Source organism: Corythoichthys intestinalis, chromosome 2 (genome assembly GCF_030265065.1).
Source record: "Corythoichthys intestinalis isolate RoL2023-P3 chromosome 2, ASM3026506v1, whole genome shotgun sequence".
In the NCBI taxonomy this organism is placed as follows: Eukaryota; Metazoa; Chordata; class Actinopteri; order Syngnathiformes; family Syngnathidae; genus Corythoichthys; species Corythoichthys intestinalis.
Window position 1 is genome coordinate 31,370,676 of NC_080396.1, and position 21,962 is coordinate 31,392,637.

The window sequence follows — 21,962 nt, forward strand, 5'->3', positions numbered from 1 at the left end:
CCCACGTTGACATTAGATGTACAGTATACTTGAGGTTGAGAACTATGTAAATGAGTGGTTGTCAGAACTCAAATTAAAAGTGGATTTTTTCCCCCAGAAAGGAATAAGACAATTGGGTTCTGTGGCCAAGTTTTTCAATAGTCCGGCCCTGGTCCGCGAACCGGTGGTTTGGAAGCAGTGATTCATACGAAGCTTGATAACAATACAGCAGGAAGAGGAAGCAAATCTTAACCTAATAAAATATCGGGCCATATTTATAAAACCTGTAGCTAGTTATCAATTTAAACGGGAGTTAATCTTTGAATGGAATTTGAAACTGTTTGATTATGAGTGAACTGTAATATACACAAACCTCGACATAAGAGCAAATGTTTATTTTGGATTAATTTATTTATGAATAAATTCTAAAGGGTGAGCAAAAAACATGTTCCTTTTCAACTACAAGTCTTCAGATGACCTTCTATTGTATGAGGTGTGGATAAATCCTGACCTACATAGATAATGATAATCTTTACAACCTCAACAAGAAATTAGGTAAGCGCAGACTAGTGAACAGAAGTATTGTCAGATTGCCTGTTATGATCATTTCCAGTAAAAAATAAAATCCATCTGACGAATTGCATATGGCGGAAAACACAGACAAGACTGAAAAAGCAGTTTCTGTTTTTGCAACCCTCTTTAAAATAAACTGCTGTATTTTAAGCCAAAAGAACTGTTGTGCTTGATAGATCAATAAGTCTATAAGCTGCAATAGCAGATTCATGGCGCATTAAGCCCCCAAACTATTTTTAATTTGTCCATTTTACCCTGGAAACCCCCGTTTACAGACGTCGCGCAACCGCTTTTGTTTCAACCCAGCCATAAAAAGAAGGGAAGTAACTATATTTCATATTCAAAATGTCTTATTTTTAGCCTAGAATCATTAATTGATGTCTAATATTTAGTTTGAAAAAAAAAATAATAATAATTTTAAAAAATTATTCACTCGCATATTTTAAACTTTTAAACAAATTATGTCCCAATGAAAAAATGGTGTCTGTAAATAAGTCACGGATATCTACCTCATAACTATGGCTTAACTTTTTTTTTTTTTTTGGGCCACTGTCGCATTTTCCCCGATATGCTAGATGATAAACAATCGATCCAAACAAAGAAAAATCGAAGAAAAACAAAAAACGTTTAAAAGGGTAAATATATGAAAAAGAACATCTCGACCACTCGATGTCTGCGATTTCTGCATCGCAACCCTTGTTATATTACCATGTTTCACCCATAAAATCCCCCAAAAATCCGGCTGTGGCCATTCATATCTGTGTCTTGACACTCGATGATACATGGTACATTGAGCTTTTGTATCCAAACAAGGTAAGTACACAATAATATTTCGTTAAAATCATGGAGTCATTAATAATGCTCTCGTGTGGTCTCACCTCCGGTTAGGGTTTTGCTGTAAAAAAAAAAAAAAAAAAAATCGTTTTCTCAAAAATGCCCTCCTGTTCAAAGTTTTTCTTCCCCCAGAAAATTGAGATTTTAAGCTTTCCAATGATGTATCACACATCCATATAGGACAAATTTTGAAATTTGGCCAAACTTGAGTGTTTTCCACCATAAACTGTAAATGGCAAATCCTGAATAACAAGAAATATACTTTTCCATCCCTCTGAGTCAGAGCAAGACTTGAAATAACCTCCCCCTCCAAACTGTCGCTTATATAAATGTAGTCAAATAAAGGGATTTTCTCCTCAAATTAAAAAGATCAACCAAACAACTGTTTAAGGCAGGGGTGGGCAAACCAGTCCTCGAGGGCCGCAGTGGGTCCTGGTCTTTGTTCCAACTGATTCAGCACAGACAGTTTAACCAATGAGGTTTCAGTGGAAACAAGAAGCACCTGACTACAATCAACTGATTGCACTTGTAAGAAACCAGATTGGTGAAAGGCTGTCCTCATGATGGGTATGAACAAAAACCCACACCCACTGCGGCCCTTTGTGGAATAGTTTGCCCACCCCTGGTTTAACCCTTGAGAGTCGAAGGACGCGCCGGCGCGTCCTCAGCGCACGTCGTCTTTGAAGCACCCTCGCGTTTTAATTACGTCACCCACATGCCGTTGGTTGGTCTCGTTTTAAAGTGCGGAAGTTGCGGTTTACTCTCGTTGTTATTTGAAGTCAATCGACCAACTAAAACGTGAGATATTGTCATTTAAGTTTTATAGTTTTATTGTCCTCTCAAAAAAACATTAAAACGCTGCATGGATCATTTGTTTATGTCTATATTTCCATCATTTCTTGTCCTTTTTGAAAACGGAAGCTCCATGAAAAAAACACAAATCAAACGAACCCTTTCGAAGTCACAGTGGAAGCACAAAATGCGTTTTTTTTTTTTATAAATATAACTGCCGTGCGAGGTTCCACCGAACGAGAGGCAGGAGTGTTCTGAAGCAGCGAGGGGGCGAGCGACGGCCGTTTGAATCAAGCAAGCGAGCCAGCGACTTTGTGTGACTTTGAGGATGAACGGAAAACTAAATTTAGCGCAAGCAATTGTGCTTTTTGATCAACTTGAGGAAGAGGGTGGTCCAAATTCGTCATCATCGTCTTCTTCGGAAGAGTCCTCGAGTGAAGATAGTGACGGATTTGAACACGTGGGTGACGCCATCGACGAGCAGAGGTAAGCCAACTCGCTTTTTTTTTTTTTTTTTTTTTTAATGCTGTAAAAGTTTCTTTTGATATTGCAAGACAAAGTTAATTTTGATGCAATATAAGTGCGTGTTTGTGTATGTAATAATAAAATGTGCATATCAGATCAAAGTATAATTTGTGGTCTTCTTTCTATATGAAGATTAGGGATGTAGCACATATTCAGCTACGGTATTCTTTCTATTGTCATACATATAGATTTCCATTATTATTTATTGCTGTATATATTTTTATTTTATACTTTATTATTTTCATAAATACTGACTTTTGTTTCATGTACATTTATAGTGACAATGAAAGTAAAGTGAAATGAAAATGGAAGGGTGGAAAGAGGACCGACACCCCATGGAAGTGTGGGCTGTGATGTAGCCCTGTGCCAGGACGAAACTGCTTTTCGGAGTGGCATGCCTGAAAAAAATTTAACTTGTTTATTGTAAATATTTTTGAAAAGACTTTTTTCCCCAATGTTATATATATATATTTTTTTTTTCCCACAATCAGTCTTCTCAATTTGTGTATATAAATGTGTGTTCAAGAAGCTTGATTGTGTGTACATAGTTTTCATCAGGTGATGGGCCGCAATACCTAAACTCATAAAGAGATGGCCTCTAAACACTTTTTGTGTTAGATGGTATATTTTTTCACTGTTCTTCACTGTTTGGTCTGCTGTATATAACCTGTTTTGACTAGAGCATGTATAAATGCAAAAAACGCCTATGGCTATACCTGTTGTTTATGTTGAATTGTCAAATAAAAGACTATTTATTCTAAATTTTTTTTGGTTGAATGTTCATCCTAACATGTTGAATAAATATTACAAAGTTTCAAAACGGTTCGTTACGCATGTTTGGTTGTCAATTGGACATCAATATTAAAAATTTTGACAAAACGATTTTGGAATTTTTGGTCTTTTTGGGCCCAAAATTATGATTTATAATTGGTCAGTGAAGGAAACAACAGTTTGGACATGAAGTTCAAGGTGTCACAAAAAAAGGGACCAAACCAGGCCATCGTAAACAATTCTGTCTTTGAAATATAAAGGCAACTTCAAGGGCATGCAAAATCAGACAAAATAGGCCCAGACCTTAAAGGGTTAAGGAGACACCTCACAATCAGGTCGAGCTTGTTTGCACATAAGAAAAGACTATTTATTCCAATAAGATGCCAATATTATGGTTAACTCATAAAAGGAGAAGCAGCCCAACTCAAAGTGAAGCGTCAGACAGAATAGAAGGCACAGACAGAATAGAATGCATGGGAAGAGGCTAATTGAGCAGAACATACATTGACAGAGCGATGGAACACCACTTTACAATTCAACATGCGGAATACAAATAACACTACTGTCTGTCATCAGATAAGTACCTCAGACAACTTATTCGGGTGGCCACACCAGCAAGAAATAAAATAAAAACATTAAAAGAGAACAATCAAGAAAAACTTGGCAATATAAATTTGTTTCTAGTCATCTTTTCAATCATTCTAGGTATTCGACTGATCTAACAGATTGTGGAAGATGGTTCCATCGTGTTGGGGCTACAAATCCACCTTTTGATTTACAGTTTGTGGGGGTGGTGCATCAAAGGCCAAGATTATTGGAGCGGAGAGGTCGTGGAGAGGAATGCAGTCTAAGGAGCTCACAGATTATCAAAAGAATCTTGCAGTTGATTGTGAATTTTACTGGAAACCACTGGAGGGATGCAAGCAAAGGGGTAATACAGGTCGTACGACTGGTTCGTGTTAGAACCTGCTGTCATTTGGATTAGCAGTTAGCGAGTGACAGAAGACTGAGAACAGCTGTCGGGCTAAAATCAGGCAAAAATTATGTTAAGAAATTATTACATTATCAGGCATTACAGTAATCAAACAGGGAAAAGAACGTAAATATATGACTTAAGGCTGATTTATGCTTCTGTGTTGCGGTGACAGCAGACCTATGCCATTAACGCAGACCTCCCAAAAATCGTGACTACGCGTCACATCAAGACATTGTGACGTGAACGTCAAAGGACTGTGGTTGGTCCGCACAGAACGTTGTTTCTGGTGTTTCATCTCCGATGCCATTGCTGTCTATGACTGGAGGAAAACTAAAGGAATTTGACAAAAGTCCCCCAAAACGATATAAAGACAAAGTCACACCCCTGTAGTGGCTTGGTTGTGAATTTCAGAGCAACGCGTTCCCTTGACGCAGAACTTCAAATGCTCAGTGACGACGTAAGGTCAACGCCTTCGCTCCGTGGTCAACGGAATGCAGAAGCGTAAATCGGCTTACTCTGGCATTATTTCTTAATTGGAGAAAGCAAGCAGGACTAAATCAATTTTGTGACAAGATGGTCAAATGTTATGTGCTTTTTAATGATGACACAGAACTCTTTGTTGAATTCCCAATTCACTAAACTATTACACTGTACAATTAAAAAAAACTTCAGTTTGGCATAGTTTAAATAACATTAAGGGCCATCCATTGTTTGCTAGCAGCTAAATAATCAAGGAAGATGTAAAGCTGGGTAACAGAATTGGGTTTGGCTGAGAACTACATCTGTGTATCATCAGCATTGCAGTAGTAACAGGGATTTCCTGACAGCAGCAGACAAACTGACCACGAGGTAGCATAAAGAATGAAAATCGTATTGGGCCAAGGATGTAGCCCTGGGGTACTCCACTGTGGAGTAAAATATCAGTATTAAATCTCTCTGATAGTGTTAACAATCAGTCTGCCAAAATTGACCATTATTATCTCACAAAGGTGTTTTTCATTTTGTTATGATTTGTTGTAGTAATTATACATGAACTGGGACTTGCAGATGATTGGTGACAATTTACTCCCAAAAAAACAAACCATATAAAATATAATTAAACTATGTTCACTGTAAAAAAAAAAAAAAAAAAAAAAAAAAAAAAGGTGCCAAATGTTCTCACCCGCAATACCAAGACTCTTTAACCCACACAATATACCTGTGTCCACATGTCAGACTTTCGAGAAAGTGCTTGTGGCATGACAGATGTAAGGTGTGGCACACATTGACAGTAAACCCACAGTAAAAGTCCACATATAAACAAAAAGAAGGCTTAAGTTTACGGAGTCTTGAAAGAGATGGCAACAGATGTGAGAGGTTAGCACCAAGGAGCGCCCCAATCCAGCAATAGTCCAGACAAGCACTGACACATCCCTAAACACTCTCTCAAAACAAGGTCGCATAATTAGAGCTATAATTCACTAAAACAGCCTTAGCACACACTGGGAGTCTATCTTTTCTGGAAAACATTTATCTAACTAAAAAAAAGTGAACATTACTTGTTACTTCAAAGCCATTTAAAAAGAAAATGTCTTTAAAGCAGAGATTACATCAGTGGCTTTGAAACAAAAGAAAATAACTCTCTAGGGGACATTGTGGCAATTGAAGATCATATCAAACATAGACCTCACAACAGTATTTCCAAATATATTGAGCCAAGACACATATTTTATATTGAAAAAAAGCTCACGGGACATCAGTTAAGAAACATACAGTGATCCCTCGCTACTTCGCGCCCTCAGTCCATCACAGATTTTTTTTTTTCCAAATAAATAAATACAGTATTTTATAGAGCTGTCCCGATCCCATCACTTAGTCCAGGGGTGGGCAAACTATTCCACAAAGGGCCGCAGTGGGTGCGGGTTTTTGTTCATACCTATCATGAGGACAGCCTTTCACCAATCTGGTTTCTTACAAGTGTAATCAGTTGATTGCAGTCAGGTGCTTCTTGTTTCCACTGAAACCTCATTGGTTAAACTGTCTGTGCTGAATCAGTTGGAACAAAGACCAGGACCCACTGCGGCCCTCGAGGACCGGTTTGCCCACCCCTGACTTAGTCTCCCTCTCCCTCCTGCTGCCTTTCTTGGTCAGATAGTGCACTGGAGTTGCTTGTTAGAGTTAACAATGATTGACAGGCGTTAAGGCTTGATCTCGCCAGAGAAGGTTGGAAGCCGAAACTTCAAGGCACCAATTGTGTCAGTCATCGTTTAGCTTGTTAAATACTTGCTGTGCCAACTCACTGCGTAAGTGAGCAGCATGAGCGGATTTGAGTGGACTCCCTCAATGAAGCATTTAATAGAGACAAGCATTTTTCTATGTTATTCTTGTTTAAAAATAATTCGGTGGGACAGCAACAGGTTTAACTTATCATAATAATTACATTAGAAGTGCTTAAAATAATTTATTAAAATATATGTCTACATTATAAATTTCAATTAAACTTTGGGTAAAAAAGTGAAGAAACAGGTCTTATATGTATCTTTCCAATGCTAAATCTGAAAAAATGCATTGAACACACAAAAAAAAATGGTGGGGGGGCGGCGATACTTTGCGGTTTTTCACTTATCGCGGTGGGTTCTTGTCCCCATTAACCGCGAAAAACGAGGGATCACTGTATGATAAAATATTATACACAAGACCTGAATACATAGGTTATTTTTTTGTCTTCTTTTATCTAGGGTATCATTTATCAAACTAATCTCCCAGGCCCTCAAAAGAGCCGTGCACTCTAGAAAAAAACCTTCTGCAACGCCAAGAACATGGTACAGTATCTGTCCGAGAAGCATGGCACGGGCTTGAGGTAACGGTTACATCTCTTTTCATACAAGTCGATGTGTCCTTTCACCCACTAACTATGAAATGACAAGGAGTGGGGAAATTCTCTTTAAGAAATAGATAAAATAAAGTTTCTTTTACAAAATGTTACTAGTAGTGTTTATTTATTATTTACCAGGATGGTTGTCCAAAACCTTGTCAAAATCTTGTCAAAAAATGCCCTCCTGTTCAAAAATTTTCTTCCCTCAGAAAAGAGATTTTAAGCTTTCCAATAATGTATCACACATGCATGTAGGACAATTTTGAAACTTGGCCAAATTGGGGCTCTCAGAGCGTAACGTCAAGCCACCTGAGTGTTTTCCGCCAAATACTGTTTAGCAACAGTTCATCAAACAACTGACACTGTTCTACACATGCAAACTTAGTGAACTTTGCACAACAGGGTAGCATATATATTTATTTTATGGAAACGCCAAAATCTAAATTATTGAACCTCATTCACTGTCATTGACAGTGACCAATGTTAAACTGTGCGGGCTGGCAGTGACCAATCAAATGGGTTGAATGTCTGATGCCGTCAATGACTGCGAATTAAGTGAGTGTTTTTGTCGCATATAGATTAGTTCTTATGATGTATAGTATAAAGAATGACTTTGGTGGACTTACAGATGTCTGGAGCCTCATCGGAGCCATCTGGACAGTCCTTCTCCCCGTCACAGCGCCAGCCTTTGGAAATGCAGGTCATCTGGTCCTTACACACAAACTGCTTAGGACTGCAGGTCCTGGTTTGGTCGTCGGCTTTCGGAGCTGGAAGAAAAGTGTTGACGTGTCACCACAAATTTGTGTTTATAAGCTTCTGGATTCTTACAGTTTTAATGGGAAACTTTCTTCTCAGAAAATCTATCAACAAAATGAGTAGGACTGGGCAGCTAAGAGTGTTTTGTAATGAAGAGCTTCAAAAGCACACGAATCTAGAAAAACTTTTTAGCAAGTTTATAATAAAAAGCGGCACCTTTTTATTTATTTGCCCAGACCAAGAACCCAATCACTCACTACCCAGTGTGACCTGTGAGAAACTATACAAGGCAGGGTTTCTGGTCAGGAAGGGATTGTTGCGGTGTACCACTAAGAAGCGGCACCATAGCAACGCTCATGATCCATCAGCAGTTTGACATTGCTGACATGTTTTAAGGTTGCTTGAAAAAGATTAGCCTACATTGGTCACCAGTGAAAAAAAAAGGTTCCTTGGAAGAGTCTTAGCGCTTCCCTTTAGAGCTTATCAACAGAGCACAAGGAGCACCAAGTCAGGCAGGGCTGACGCCTTATGAACCACTCGAACAAATAGTAGATGCGGGTTCAGTGGGGAAAGGCACTATGCACTAGACCAAATTAGCATGCTTTCCCTTCACACACAAACAAGATATGCACATAACTGCCCTGGACATTTATATCCATCAGGTATACAAGTATTCAAGGATATTTTACAATGGTTAGATGTCATTGAAGGTCTTACCCAGCTTGGTTGTGCAATTAAGATTTATCACCACTTTGAAGACTAAATCCCTGTGTTTTGGATTTCAATTCAGCACTGCTATAGAAGAGAACTTGATGTTAGGCTGTGAATTTCAGCTTGTCAATTAAGAAGGAAAGAAATTCTAACACGGCGGATATGGGACACGTTCAGGTACCTGACATTCTAACAGGAATCTTGTGATGAGTCATCATTCAAGGACAGTTCCCTGGTTTTATACCGGATAATATGTTTTCGGTTTGTAATAAAAATAGCCCTTTCTCAGTCTTGTGTCTATTGTTTTATGGTTTGAGCGAGTTTAAGTAAAGAATTCTAATGTCAAAGTCATGTTTCATTTCACAAAAATCTAATTAAGAGGGCATTTTGGTAAGAAAAAAATATTGTGGTATGGTTGGAAACAAATATTTTTCCTGATGAAATAAGAGCGTGTGCACGAGCTCTTGGCAGTGTTAGTGCTTTTATTGCGACCAAACGGGGTACTATGTCGGTCTTTAAAGATCAGTCAAAATGACTAACACTATGTGTAACTCTGCTTTGAAAACAACTGGCTGTTAATGATACAAATATGCATGTCAGTTCAGGTGAAATTTAATTTTACTGACAAATGCAAGATTTTCAGACATTTCTAAGGGCAATGCTTAGAGCATTTAGGATGGTGGACAAGGTATACTGTACTTTAGACGATTGCCTGATCATTCTCCCTTGCATGTTTACTCAATCAAAGAAAGAGTCAAATGTCCATGTTGAGTTATACCTGTAGATACTGTACATTAGTAAATATATTTTTAGATTTTCATCCTCATCGATCAGAAGAGCGATTTTTAGTGTTTCACATCTGTTTGACTGTATTCAACAAAGGAACAGAGGACATTTTCATTTTTTTGGGACACGACTAGTTCTTGAGCCTGACAACATCAGAGGAGGAGTCCCTATAGGTAACATGGGTTATATCCTTGCACTTGGACTCCAGGCGACACATTTCACAATGTCACAGCAAACAATATGAAAGACATTGCAGAAGGTGCATTTATTGTGTGATGTATGAGGAGGTCATTTTAATCGATATTTATTAGATAACACCCACCCTGACCAAACCATTTCACTGGGAGGAAAAAAATGAAAAGAAGAAAAGAAAATTGTGTGGGAAAGGCCATCATGTTATTAAAACATTTCTAAAAAATGGACCAGTTTCAGGTTGGAATTTGTTTTGTGGGACTGTACTGCAGGAGTTCTGCGGGAAGGACAGTAGCAAAGGTCTCATTGTGATTCTCGGCATGCAAGGAGCCCTCTCTCACCCCTGGATTACTTGCCTGCCCTACGTGCTTGGCAGGCAGAGAGGTGTTGGGGGGCAGGGGGCACCTAATGGGATGGGAATTCAATCCCAAGAAAGCATGAAGCTAGTGTATCATTACAATCAAGTCCTTCTAAAGAGGTTTATATCAAACACATAAACTTCGTAGTGCTTTGTTTACATCACAACTAGAACTGGATTTTTAAAATGTTGCATGGCATTACACCATCACTTTGTAAAGCTCGAAGCATTACTAATTGATGCTGTACGAGAAGTCAGTGAGATTGCAATAATAAATCTGATTGAATTTTTTTGCAGGGCATAAGCGCTTCTAGCTACTCCATGAAGCAAGGAGAGGGAGGTTTGCTCACTGTGGCTCAACTACAACTGACTGACTCCTGAGCTCAAATGAGTAAAAGCATTGAACCCGTTGACAGGCTGCCGTGTGAAGGCATTCCCTCGCACTGAGTTATAAAGTGATGGTACTGAACCCTTTGTTCCTCAAGAGCGGGCACGAAACTGTAAATAACACATTGTGGCTTGTAATTTTCTCATTGCTTTCCCCTGCAGACTGACATTTTCACAGAGGAGAGGACGTTAAAGCCTAATTGGACATTGTGGCTGAGGAGGGGTTCGCGACTGGGGGAAAAGACTGGCAACCTCGCCAGCTCTCATCTAAAGCCACAAAAATATTTCACACAGAGATGTGAATTGTTGATTCACCAAGCAATTCCCCAATATTCCAATGGAACTTGCCAAAATGCTGTCAGTGTTTGAAGATTCTGGTTAGGCTGCATGTGAAACTATTCCAGTCCAACAATGGGAAATGAAAGGTAACCAGAGTTCATGAAAGCAAATAAATAAGGATTAATTTGAGAAGATTACTAGCATTAAAAGCTTCTTACCAAGAAATGGGGATGAAAAGGTCACGATTGAACAGTAGTAAGTGAAAACAACCCTTATTCCATATTTGAAGCAGCGACATGAGGTGGCCTGAGTTGCAGCAAGCCTCTTTGATTATTCTGACACAGCAGAAAAAAATGGGACATTCCAACATTTCTAAATAGCGAACATATGAAAGATTAGCAACTTTGCCCACATATTGCTCCATATCAAACTTTTTATTTTTATTGCACAATAATCTGACACGGTGTTCCTTCACCTTTTCAGGAAAATGATCACTTACTGTCTGCATTTACCAAAACAATATGCCTTAGAATTTCCTACAAAGATATTTATCACATTTACTTCTTCCTTCGTTTTTTTTTTTTTATTATTTAACTTGATTAACAATTAAATATAATCCTTAGATGCGATGAAATTTATGCTTAATGCTTATGCTAAATTGTTACTATCAGGGTGACAAGGGGCTACCATCATTTTGTAACAAATAAATAAAAACATCGAATGACACCTACAGTATAAGTCTTCTAGAAAAAAATTAACTGATGAAAAAAAAAAATCATTGCTAAAGAACTTGACCTTTTCCACTGCCCACAATGCTGTTTCACAAACAAGTTTCCTTTTGTGTGTCAAGTTTTCAGGGCAAGTGCCCTAGAGCAAGATTTTATAAAGTCCCAGAAAACTAAGAATTTTGGCCCAAACGATTATGGCTTAGATTTTTAACCAAAACCTGTCATTTGGAGAACGGTTCCCTGAGTATCCAGAGAAACAAAAGGGTTAAGAAATACTGAAGAGATACTGTATGTTAAGATATAATGGCATTCCAGTTTACTGTAAATTTTGCACTAGCCACAACCTGACTATAATTCCAGTCCAACCAGACTGAGCCTTTCAAAAAAGTTCGTCATATTGCCGCTAATATTTATGAAGCTATATAACCACTCGACACAAAGTGCCAAAATTGAAGCATAAATTTAATGTACTGTATTTTCCGCACTATAAGGCACACCTAAAAGCCTTCAATTTGCTCAAAAGCGCCTTATCACCCAATTAGCCTTACACATGAATTTATGGATGCAACAACTAATCAATTAAAATCGATTAATAAATTAGTTGCCAACTAATTTGATGATCGATTTTTGTCAGCAGCTATGAGCAGTCCCGTTTGGGTCCTTGTTTGTGTGTAATGTGAGGCTGTGCACGCGCGCCAGTGATTAGAGCAAAGGAGAGCGAGTTCACTGCTACACTCAGGCTGAGTTGCTGAATCATTACAAAGTTGTCTTTTGTGTTGTTATATACAGTGTGCCTCCGTTAGAGATGAGTAAATGAAGCCAATGTATTCTTTGTTGATAAGATGTTACTACTTAGCATGGAGCGCTAAACTAGTTAGCAATTATGCTAATCAGTGTCTTAAGTGTCCCTTTGTGTTGTGTTTTGGAGAAGCATATAAGAACTTGAGTTACTGTTAGAAAAAAAATAATGAGACAACTTTCATAAAGAAACCACACACATACACCCATTCATATAACAGGTTAGAGCGGGAGAGTGCAAACCGGACCACAAGGGCCGCAGTGGGTCCTGGTCTTTGTTACAACTGATCTAGCACAGGCAGTTTAACCAATGAGGGACCCGGGGAAACAAGAAGATATGACAGCAATCAACTGATTGCACTTGTAAGACACCAGATTGTTGAAAAAATGTCTTCTTGATGTGTTGCAACGAAAACCCGCACCCACTGCGGCCATTTGTGGAATAGTTTGCCCAGCCTTGGCTTAGAGTCTCCTTTCAACACAAATTCCCATTCAAACTGTAAAGTGTCATACAAGAGAGTGTGCTGTGAAATCAGATTGTATTTATGAGCAACTGTTTGATAAAGAAAACTGATTCATTACAGTCCGCCTCCTAGTAAGATGTTTTTTTTTTGTTTTTTGTTTTTTTAAAGAAAAGAAATGAGTCATTGACACGATTGATATCAGCGATTCGCACACCAGGGGAAAAAAATTCAATCAGGAGAACCTTTTTTTCTTTTTTAAAAATTTGAATAAATGGAACTTTGGTCTGATTTGTGTACTGAGAAATATTTTTTATGTTTTATACTCAGAACCTTTATTAAAACCTTTAACAAGTTTTATGTACTTAAATCGGCACAGTTGTAGACTACAGTTAAGTCAGACAGCAGTAATACAATATTTTTTAAAGGAAATAGTCATCCATTTTGTCTTCATTGTTACTTAAAACATGCCTAAAACAACTTAAATTGTTAAATTATGAAGGTAATTGAAAAAAAATGACATTTATCCATTTGTTTAATTAATCGTCCTATTAATCAATTTTAAAAAGAATCGTTAGTTGCAGCCCTGCATGAATCAATATTTGTTAATCATGGCATGTCATTCTCTTTAGCGCAGCTTTATATAGTGAATGCATAACGAAACCCCAGCCACTATTATTACTACTACTACTACTGCTCCTTATAATGCGATTTGCCCTATATATTAAAACAGTTTTAAAATACGCCTTTTGGAACTTATTTTATTGTTCTTGTTTCCTATTTTTAGTTTTATTAAAAAGAAAAATATTTTGAAATGTATGTAATTCAAGGCACACTATTTTTTGTAAACTAAGGCAAAATAAAGAAATATATTCTGTATATAAATAGGCCATTCATTGATGGTGCGTCTTCCATAGAATACCATTTTGACAATAAGGAATGTTAAGTTTAGGAGAAAGACATCATTAAAGTACTTCCTAACTATTTCTTTATTAGTGCTTAAATGCTGATCCCCAGCGCCAAGTCATTCATTCTTTTGGGTAGGCAATAGACTACAAACAAATAAAAGAAAACAATGTCGAGGATCCCCGAGCCATTTGAATCCTAGACAGCGCAAACACTCATTTGTATATTGTACTGCGTAATTACTTTGTCTGAACCACGACTCCCTGGTATGCAGTTCTGAGTCAAGCTAGCGGATTTGGTTGGATTCTGAGTAAACTGCCAACTGTACGGTGCGCACATTGTATTTCCTCATGCAGGGCCAGTGGAGCATTGAGCTGTCTAAACATTGCACACCAAAATGCCCGCAAGCGCTGTTGATGGCAAAAAGCATTAAACACGAGCGAGCGAGCAATTGCATGAATGTACACTAAGTCCCATTATGACAGTTACATCCATACTAAAAGTCTTTAAGGAAAAAGGAGACACTTTGGAACCGATGTCTTCATATGAGAAGAAAACTTTAAGTGGTGTTGATTTGAATGCGTGCGGAAAATTTTGTCAAAACAATCTTGAAAGCTGAAAGGAAGCCTGTGGGACAGAACAGGATGCGATGGTGATCCAAGCAATGGAGGCCCACAGTCACCATCACCAGCTGGGGCGCAAAACTGACCCATTTTCCCCACAATCTGTCTCCCTCAATATGGCCATCACTGCAAAACCAAGTGACTGCATGGACATTCTGGCACCTTCTAAATGGTATCATGCCTGTAACAAAAAGGCAAAGTGATACTATACAGACAATTCTGCCAATTTTTATTCAATAAAAACTTACTAAGCATTAAAAATAACTACTGCATCAGTGCCCTCAAAAAATGAGCCATTTTTTGTGGCCCGATTCGTTTTTGCTCAGGTGCAAATAACATCAATCGTGGCATGATAAAGAAAGGCTTACAGGACTAAAAAGTAGAAAAACAAAGAACATTACAGAAGGGACAAGGGTCATTACAAGCTGTTAAATCTTCTTACAAACTATGTTAGTTTTTAAATGAACTCAATAAACTAAGATCTGTCAATAAACACCTAAATTAAGAATGCCTTCCGTTTTACTTCATTCATAATTTGAAAATTTTAAAAATGATTTTATTTTTAATTACTTTGTTAATTCATTATGGGGAAAAAGCTCTCTATAAATTTTCATTTTATAAAAATATATGTTATTGATGTGCCTCAAGATTATCTCACTGCAATCTCTTCTGGTATGTACAATTTGGTGACCAGGGAGCAGTGACTCAGTGGAACTGTTGTAATACAGTACTAATCCTTTTTTGTGGAGTATAAAGAAGAAATGCCTGTGAGTATTTAATGTTTGTGATGGTTGTAAAGTGAGCCAAGTTTAGAAGCTCCTGGACCAACAGCTCATATCTTGAGAAACTAGTAAGGTGGGTCCTTCTTATTTCAAAGCATTACTGTATGAATGCAGTGCCCACTGAAAAAGCATCATTCATGTTTGCTAGTGGATGATAGTCGAAGTATTTATTTCTAATCAAGCGCACTGTGTAATCGTTTACATTTCACTCGTGCTTCTGGGGATTTTCTTCTTTGTGTGAACAAATACAAGGATTAATTCTCAGGCTGCCAAAGCCCAGGTGTTCTCGGCACAGTATGCTGCCTAAACATTCTCTGAGTGGATTTTGGTGGAAAACAAAGGCTAAAGTAAGTCTTTTGTCAACAATCTTGATGTACGTCAGGTACTCAACGAATTACTCCACCTCATTTTTGGACTCAGCAATATTATTGAGCTGTGTTTGTTGGACTGCTGTTCAAAATTGCTGATGCTGCAGCAAAAAGATGACAGCAAGAAATGAAAGGAACAAATTGGTCCAGAGGAATTTGTAGCAGATGGTTGTAGCAACAGGTAACTGCATCAGTGAAATCAGGACAATAACTTGTCCTTTTCCTCTTTTCAGGAAATAAATTATTCTAAGCATAAGAAAGTTTTAATTAGACCCCGCCCCACACACACACACCGATCAAATGTAAAGTCTTGCCAATGCAAACTATTTGCATTAAAAGAGGGCAGATTTAAGTTGTTATTCCTGAATTTTTGTGCTGCATTAATAATTCAGATGGAGCACAGTCAAGACCTTTGGGATGTATTATGCAATACCAAAGCAGAAGATACTGAGTTTTAATACTGTATGTGTAGCAGCTAAGAAGTATATGAAGATCAATGTGGCGAACTGTTCAACTCACTGCGGTCAATGGCAATCAGTGGAGCTTTATGAAGTTGAATACGAGTCAAGCACCATCATTGTTGCTACATACATACTGTACTAGTCCTTCTAAAAAAAAATTCGCGTATTGTGATAAAGTTCATTATATTCTGTAATGTACTGTTAAACATTAGACTTTAATATATTTTAGATTCATTACACACAACTGAAGTAGTTCAAGCCTTTTATTGTTTTAATATTGATGATTTTGGCAAAAAAAAGTCAAGAAAAAAAACAAAAATCCCCATCTAAAAAAAATAGCCTATTTCATTCGACCAATACAAAAAAGGTTTTTTTTAATACAAAAAAAGTCAACCTTCAATTAATTATATCAGCTATGCACTCAATACTTGGTCGGGAATGCTTTTGCAGAAATGACTGCTTCAATGCGGCGTGGCATGGAGGTAATCAGCCTGTGGCACTGCTGAGGTGTTATGGAGGCCCAGGATGCTTCGATAGCGGCCTTAAGCTCATCCACAGTGTTGGGTCTGGTGTCTCTCAACTTCCTCTTCACAATATCCCACAGGTTCTCTATGGGGTTCAGGTCAGGATAGTTGGCAGGCCAATTGAGCACAGTAATGCCATGATCAGTAAACCATTTATCAGTGGTTTTGGCACTGTGAGCAGGTGCCAGGTCGTGCTGAAAAATGAAATCTTCATCTCCATTAAGCTTTTCAGCAAATGGAAGCATGAAGTGCTCCAAAATCTCCTGATAGCTAGCTGCATTGACCCTGCTCTTGATAAAACACAGTAGACCAACACCAGCAGCTGACATGGCACCCCAGACCATCACTGACTGTGGGTACTTGACACTGGAATTCAGGCATTTTGGCATTTCCTTCTCCCCAGTCTTCCTCCAAAGTCTGGCACCTTGATTTTTAAATGACATGCAAAATTTGCTTTCATCTGAAAAAGTACTTTGGACCACTGAGCAACAGTCATGTGCTGCTTCTCTGTGGCCCAGGTCAGGCGCTTCTGCCACTGTTTCAGGTTCAAAAGTGCCTTGAACTGGGGAATGCGGCACCTGTAGCCCATTTCCAGCACACGCCTGTGCACGGTGGCTCTAGATGTTACTATTCCAGACTCAGTCCACTGTTTCTGTAGGTCCCCCAAGGTCTGGAATCGGCCCTTCTCCACAATCTTTTTCAGGGTGCGGTCACCTCTTTTGGTTGTGCAGCATTTCCGGCCACACTTTTTCCTTCCCACAGACTTCCCACTGAGGTGCCTTCATACAGCACTCTGGGAACAGCCCATTCGCTCAGACATTTCTTTCTGTGTCTTATCCTCTTGCTTGAGGGTGTCAATGTTGGCCTTCTGGACAGCAGTCAGGTCGGCAGTTTTGCCCATGATTGCGGTTTTGAGTAATGAACCAGGCTGGGAGTTTTTAAAAGCATCAGGAATCTTTCGCAGGGGTTTTGAGTTAATTCGTTGATTCAGATGATTAGATTAGTAGCTTCTTTAGAGTACCTTTACATGATATGCAAATTTTTTGAGATGGGGATTTTTGTTTTTTCTTGACTTTTTTGCCAAAATCATCAATATTAAAACAATAAAAGGCTTGAACTACTTCAGCTGTGTGTAATGCATCTAAAATATATGACAGTCTAATGTTTAACAGTAAATTACAGAAAAAATTTAACTTTATCACAATACGCAAATTTTTTGAGAAGGACCAGTATTTTTTTTTCTATCAATGTTGCACTTGTTAAAAAAGTTTCTTATTAGACCTCGCAAAAATCATTTCAATTACAATAAAAAATAATAATAATTACGGTGCGGACTATATATAAAAGTTATTTTGTTAACTCCATTGACTGCACAGAATGCCTATAACCTGGAGGAGATTGAGACTTGACAGGCAGCCCACCAGAGATTTTACCTCCTCAGATCAGGTGTTAAAAGTACCAGGGGAGTCATCTAACCCTTTATGACGCTAAACAAAACTCTGGGTGGTCAGCTCCAGACCTCGGGTAACAAGTTCACAATTAGTGATGTTCAGTTACAAAGCACCACTCAGAGCTGCTCCAGGTGTTAAGAAAACATTACACCCCCCTGCTAAATTTCAACAAAACTGGGTACCGTGGACCATTCGAGTAGTGTGAGATTAATCTAGTGTCCCTAAATGCGCATCTTTACACACAAACAGTCTTATGATATAATTTTTGAGTGCATGAAATGACTACCAAGATTGCCATGCAACAATCACGACTTTGTTATTGAAGACATTTTTCTCTCCTTTTGAGGCTAATGATAAACACTAGGGCTGTCCCCAATTCGATCATGTGATTGGAAATCGGGCCAATCAGACCATTTTTCAGAGGATCAGAATCAGGTAAAAAGCATTGGGTTTTTAATTTCTTTTTTTTAAGGGCTGTTTTCTTTGTTTAAGGGCTGAAAAGTAACACAATAATCCAGATATACAATGGCAATACAAAAGAAATAAATATATAAATTTTATACTTTGCAACTAGGCATGTGCCGTAAGATTCTGACATTATGATAACCTTAAGCAAAAATATCACAGTTTCACAGTATTGCAATTCCAGCTCCAAAATGTGTTATTTTGAGATGTCTGGGTAAAAAAAATCAATTGAACATGATTTCTACTTTTCAAAACAACATATTGGCAAATTGGAACATAAATATCATGAAATATTCTAAATACAATTAAAATAAATGCAGTCCTTCAGGTGAGCCTAAACCCTCAGCCACAGCTCATTATTATCATTAGGGGTGGGAACCTCTTAGTACCTCACAATATGATACAATTTGCAATGCAAAGCTGACGATAACGATGATCTTACAATATGGTGATACAACAATTATCGATACAATGGTCAGGAAATCATTCTACAAAACAAATAATAAACAGAAAAATAAGTTATCTTCATCCTTCTGCTGTAAGTTTATCACTCGTAGACATCCAATCGATTTTAACCGGAAGGGTGACAGCAAATGAACCCCTCCCACTTCAAACGGGCACCTCCCACTTCTATGGCCATCAGTGGGCTGCCAATGCCAGGCAACAAGGTAATTTTGGGCAATTTCAGCTCATTACCTGTTGATTTTCAGCGACTTCCTGTTGATTTTGAGGCATTTTATGGGTTACTTCCTGTTGATTTTGGGTTACAGAACAGGAAGTGACCTGGGAATGAAAAGGCAGTGACTCAAACTCAACAGGAAGTGACCTGTAAATGCCCAAAAATGGACAGGAAGTGACCTGTAAATGCCCCGACAATCAGAAAGAGTGACTGTAAATGCTCTGGTTTCAAACAAATGAACGCTCATTCGCCCCTCCCGCTCTTAATAGACTGGGCGTCGAGCGCCGTCAATGGCAGCCATAGAGTTAACTGAGACATTATTATGGTGGAGGATTTTGGTAGTAACTTGTTTGTTCCTTTTTTTTTTTTTTTTTTTAATATTCACAACTTTTTAAAACAATACCTCGATTCCTGGCATGAGCATATCGATAACCTTTTGGAATGCAAAGTATCAAGTTATATCACCATTTCTATATTTTGTCACACCCCTAATTATCATCAGAACAAAAATAATTGAATCATTTTCTAATTTCCATATTTGTTTTACCACCGCTAGAAATACTAAACACTAGGGATGTCCCGATCCAGATTTTTGCACTTCCGATCCGATACCGATATTGTTTTGCACTTCCAATCCGATACCGATACTGGCCGATACCGGCCTATCTGAGCATGTGTTAAAGTTTAAAATTATTTAGCCTCCTTACTTAGTTGTCAGACTCATGTTGAAAAAGGTTTTAGGTCTTGATAACAACTAGCCAGCTGAATTAGGTGAGTTTGAATAACACACATCGGTTGGTAACAAGAAACTGACCTGTTTATTCAGTGACAAACACAAAACATTATAAATAACAAACAGAAATGGCATAGTCAGTCAGTAAAACATGCAAATAATATTGTAAATTGTCTTAAAAAAGCAAAACACACAAACAACCTCAGTGGAAAATCCCCCAAGCCCCCCAAGCTATTCTTTTAATGTTTCGTGCATTAGTTACAATAATTGTATAAAAAGCCTTTCAGGTTTAAATAAACGACTATTTCAGTATCAAGTTAACATTTTAAAACAGTAAATAAAATACTCAAGTCCCCATTCTGTATCAGCAGCTTTAAACTACATTCAATTCATTTAATTTTGCGAATCAACTGTTAAAGTTGTTAAAATTGCTCCCGTTATTCCATAATTTCCCTACCTCTACTTTCGACATGTGAAAGCTTTAAAACTGCTTTGAAGATAGATTCAAGTCAAGATTTTGCCGATTTAGGAATATTTTCGATAAAAAGTTAATTAGGTTCGCTTGGAAGGTTCGCAACAGCTTACTAGGGAAGTCTTCTGCTTTAAGATGGCGGCTGTTTACTAACGCATCTGGTTTTCAATACTTCAATGTTGCTAACGCAGTCGAGTCTGTCGTTTTGCATCCAATTCTATATACATATGATATCTATTATCTCCAGTAAAACGACGTTGACGTAGTTTGTAGCGGCTGTCAGCAGCAGTCAGGTATTCTTGTGTTTTTTATCCAGCGGCATGAGTTGAGCTAAAGCCGTGAGTTGAGCATTGGCATTACCCGGGTCTAACAGCATTATGTTTACTTTCGGGACGCAATGCGGTCAGTTTCTCATTGCATCCCGAAGACCGCCCTGTGTATTAGTTCCGCTTTACTTGACATATTTGAATAATCGGAATTTGGATGTTTGTGAATCGTTCTAGAATCTTCCACGGCCGAATCGCTCAAGGCAATGACGGCTGGGCATGTTGTACCGTGGTTCTAAGTGTTGGATGGTGCGTCTTTACTCACGAGAGATAATAGCTTGTCATCCAGAATGAATTCTTCGGCAATGACTCTTGTTATTCCCTGGGCTTTGGGACTGTCGAGTGCCAGTTTGTCACGCATAGCAAAAGTTTCTGCCAGTGTTAGTTGCGTAGGACCTTTCTTTTTGTCTTCGGTTTTCTTAACATACTCCTCATATTGTTTGTGGCAGTATTTCGCTAAATGCTTGATTAGGTTGGTTGTATTAAAACTTCTTACAGCTTTACCACTACGCTTGACTTTATTGTGGCATATGTTGCACTCTGCCTCTTCGTCTTTGTCGTCCTTTAAGGTGAAATGATCCCACACAGCTGACATTTTTACCGATAAAGTCTCTCGGTAAATTGGGAGACGGTAATGTAAATGTAGTGTGTTGAAGGTGTGCCGTAAAATGCGGACCGGATTTTAGGGAAACCTAAGCAAAAACTGGAATGGATTATGTAAATCGGCGCGCTGGAAAACCCGGACCTGACTTTAAAAAACTGGATCGGAAGTCTGGATCGGAATTTTTCAGGTGTTCCGATCCGATAGAGATGCGCATTTTTTTGCCCATATCGGCGTCCGATCCGATCCAAATATCGGATCGGGACATTTCTACTAAACACCCTGGAGTTACCTCTCATAGCTGGTGGGAAACGTTCATAACAGCGTTTATTAACCTTTAATTTTGTATAAAGCGACGGGTGGTCACATAAATGCAAAATCATATTGGAGTAATTGCCTCCTCTGGCAGCCATCCTCCGCAAACATGTTTTACATGTCGGATGGCCCTCTTCCTCTCAGCCGCAGCCGTCTGTAACTTTTCTGTAGCCGAAGTATTCCCATATTGTTTTCTTTGATAGTGGAAAAGTTCAGGTGTTTCACCTCCTCCAGCCATCGTGTAGCACAGCTGACTGACTCACTGAGCAATAACCGGAGGGGAAGATGTAATAGGATGATAAATGCATTTTCCACAATGAAACTAAAGCTCTGCTTTTCCGTGGTCTATCGGTGCCCAATTAAAAAAACTAGAAGTTTGATATCCGCACTTTTATTTTTGACGGCAGCACTCTTTTTGACATACTACTCTTATAAGTACATTTTTCTCTGAAAGTTACTCAATTAAATGTAACGGAGTAAATGTGACGCGTTACTA

The 21,962-nt window shown here is 38.4% G+C and overlaps 1 protein-coding gene across 2 annotated transcripts in view; it reads right to left on the reverse strand.

Moving 5' to 3' along the window:
• Nucleotides 1-21,962, reverse strand: part of lrp1ab (low density lipoprotein receptor-related protein 1Ab) — a 141,215-nt gene that overhangs the window by 114,438 nt on the left and 4,815 nt on the right. For both annotated transcript variants that reach the window (XM_057829834.1, XM_057829833.1), the window contains exon 2: nucleotides 7,931-8,071. In XM_057829834.1, the coding sequence (XP_057685817.1) occupies nucleotides 7,931-8,071 (141 nt within the window). The remainder of the gene's footprint in view (nucleotides 1-7,930; nucleotides 8,072-21,962) is intronic.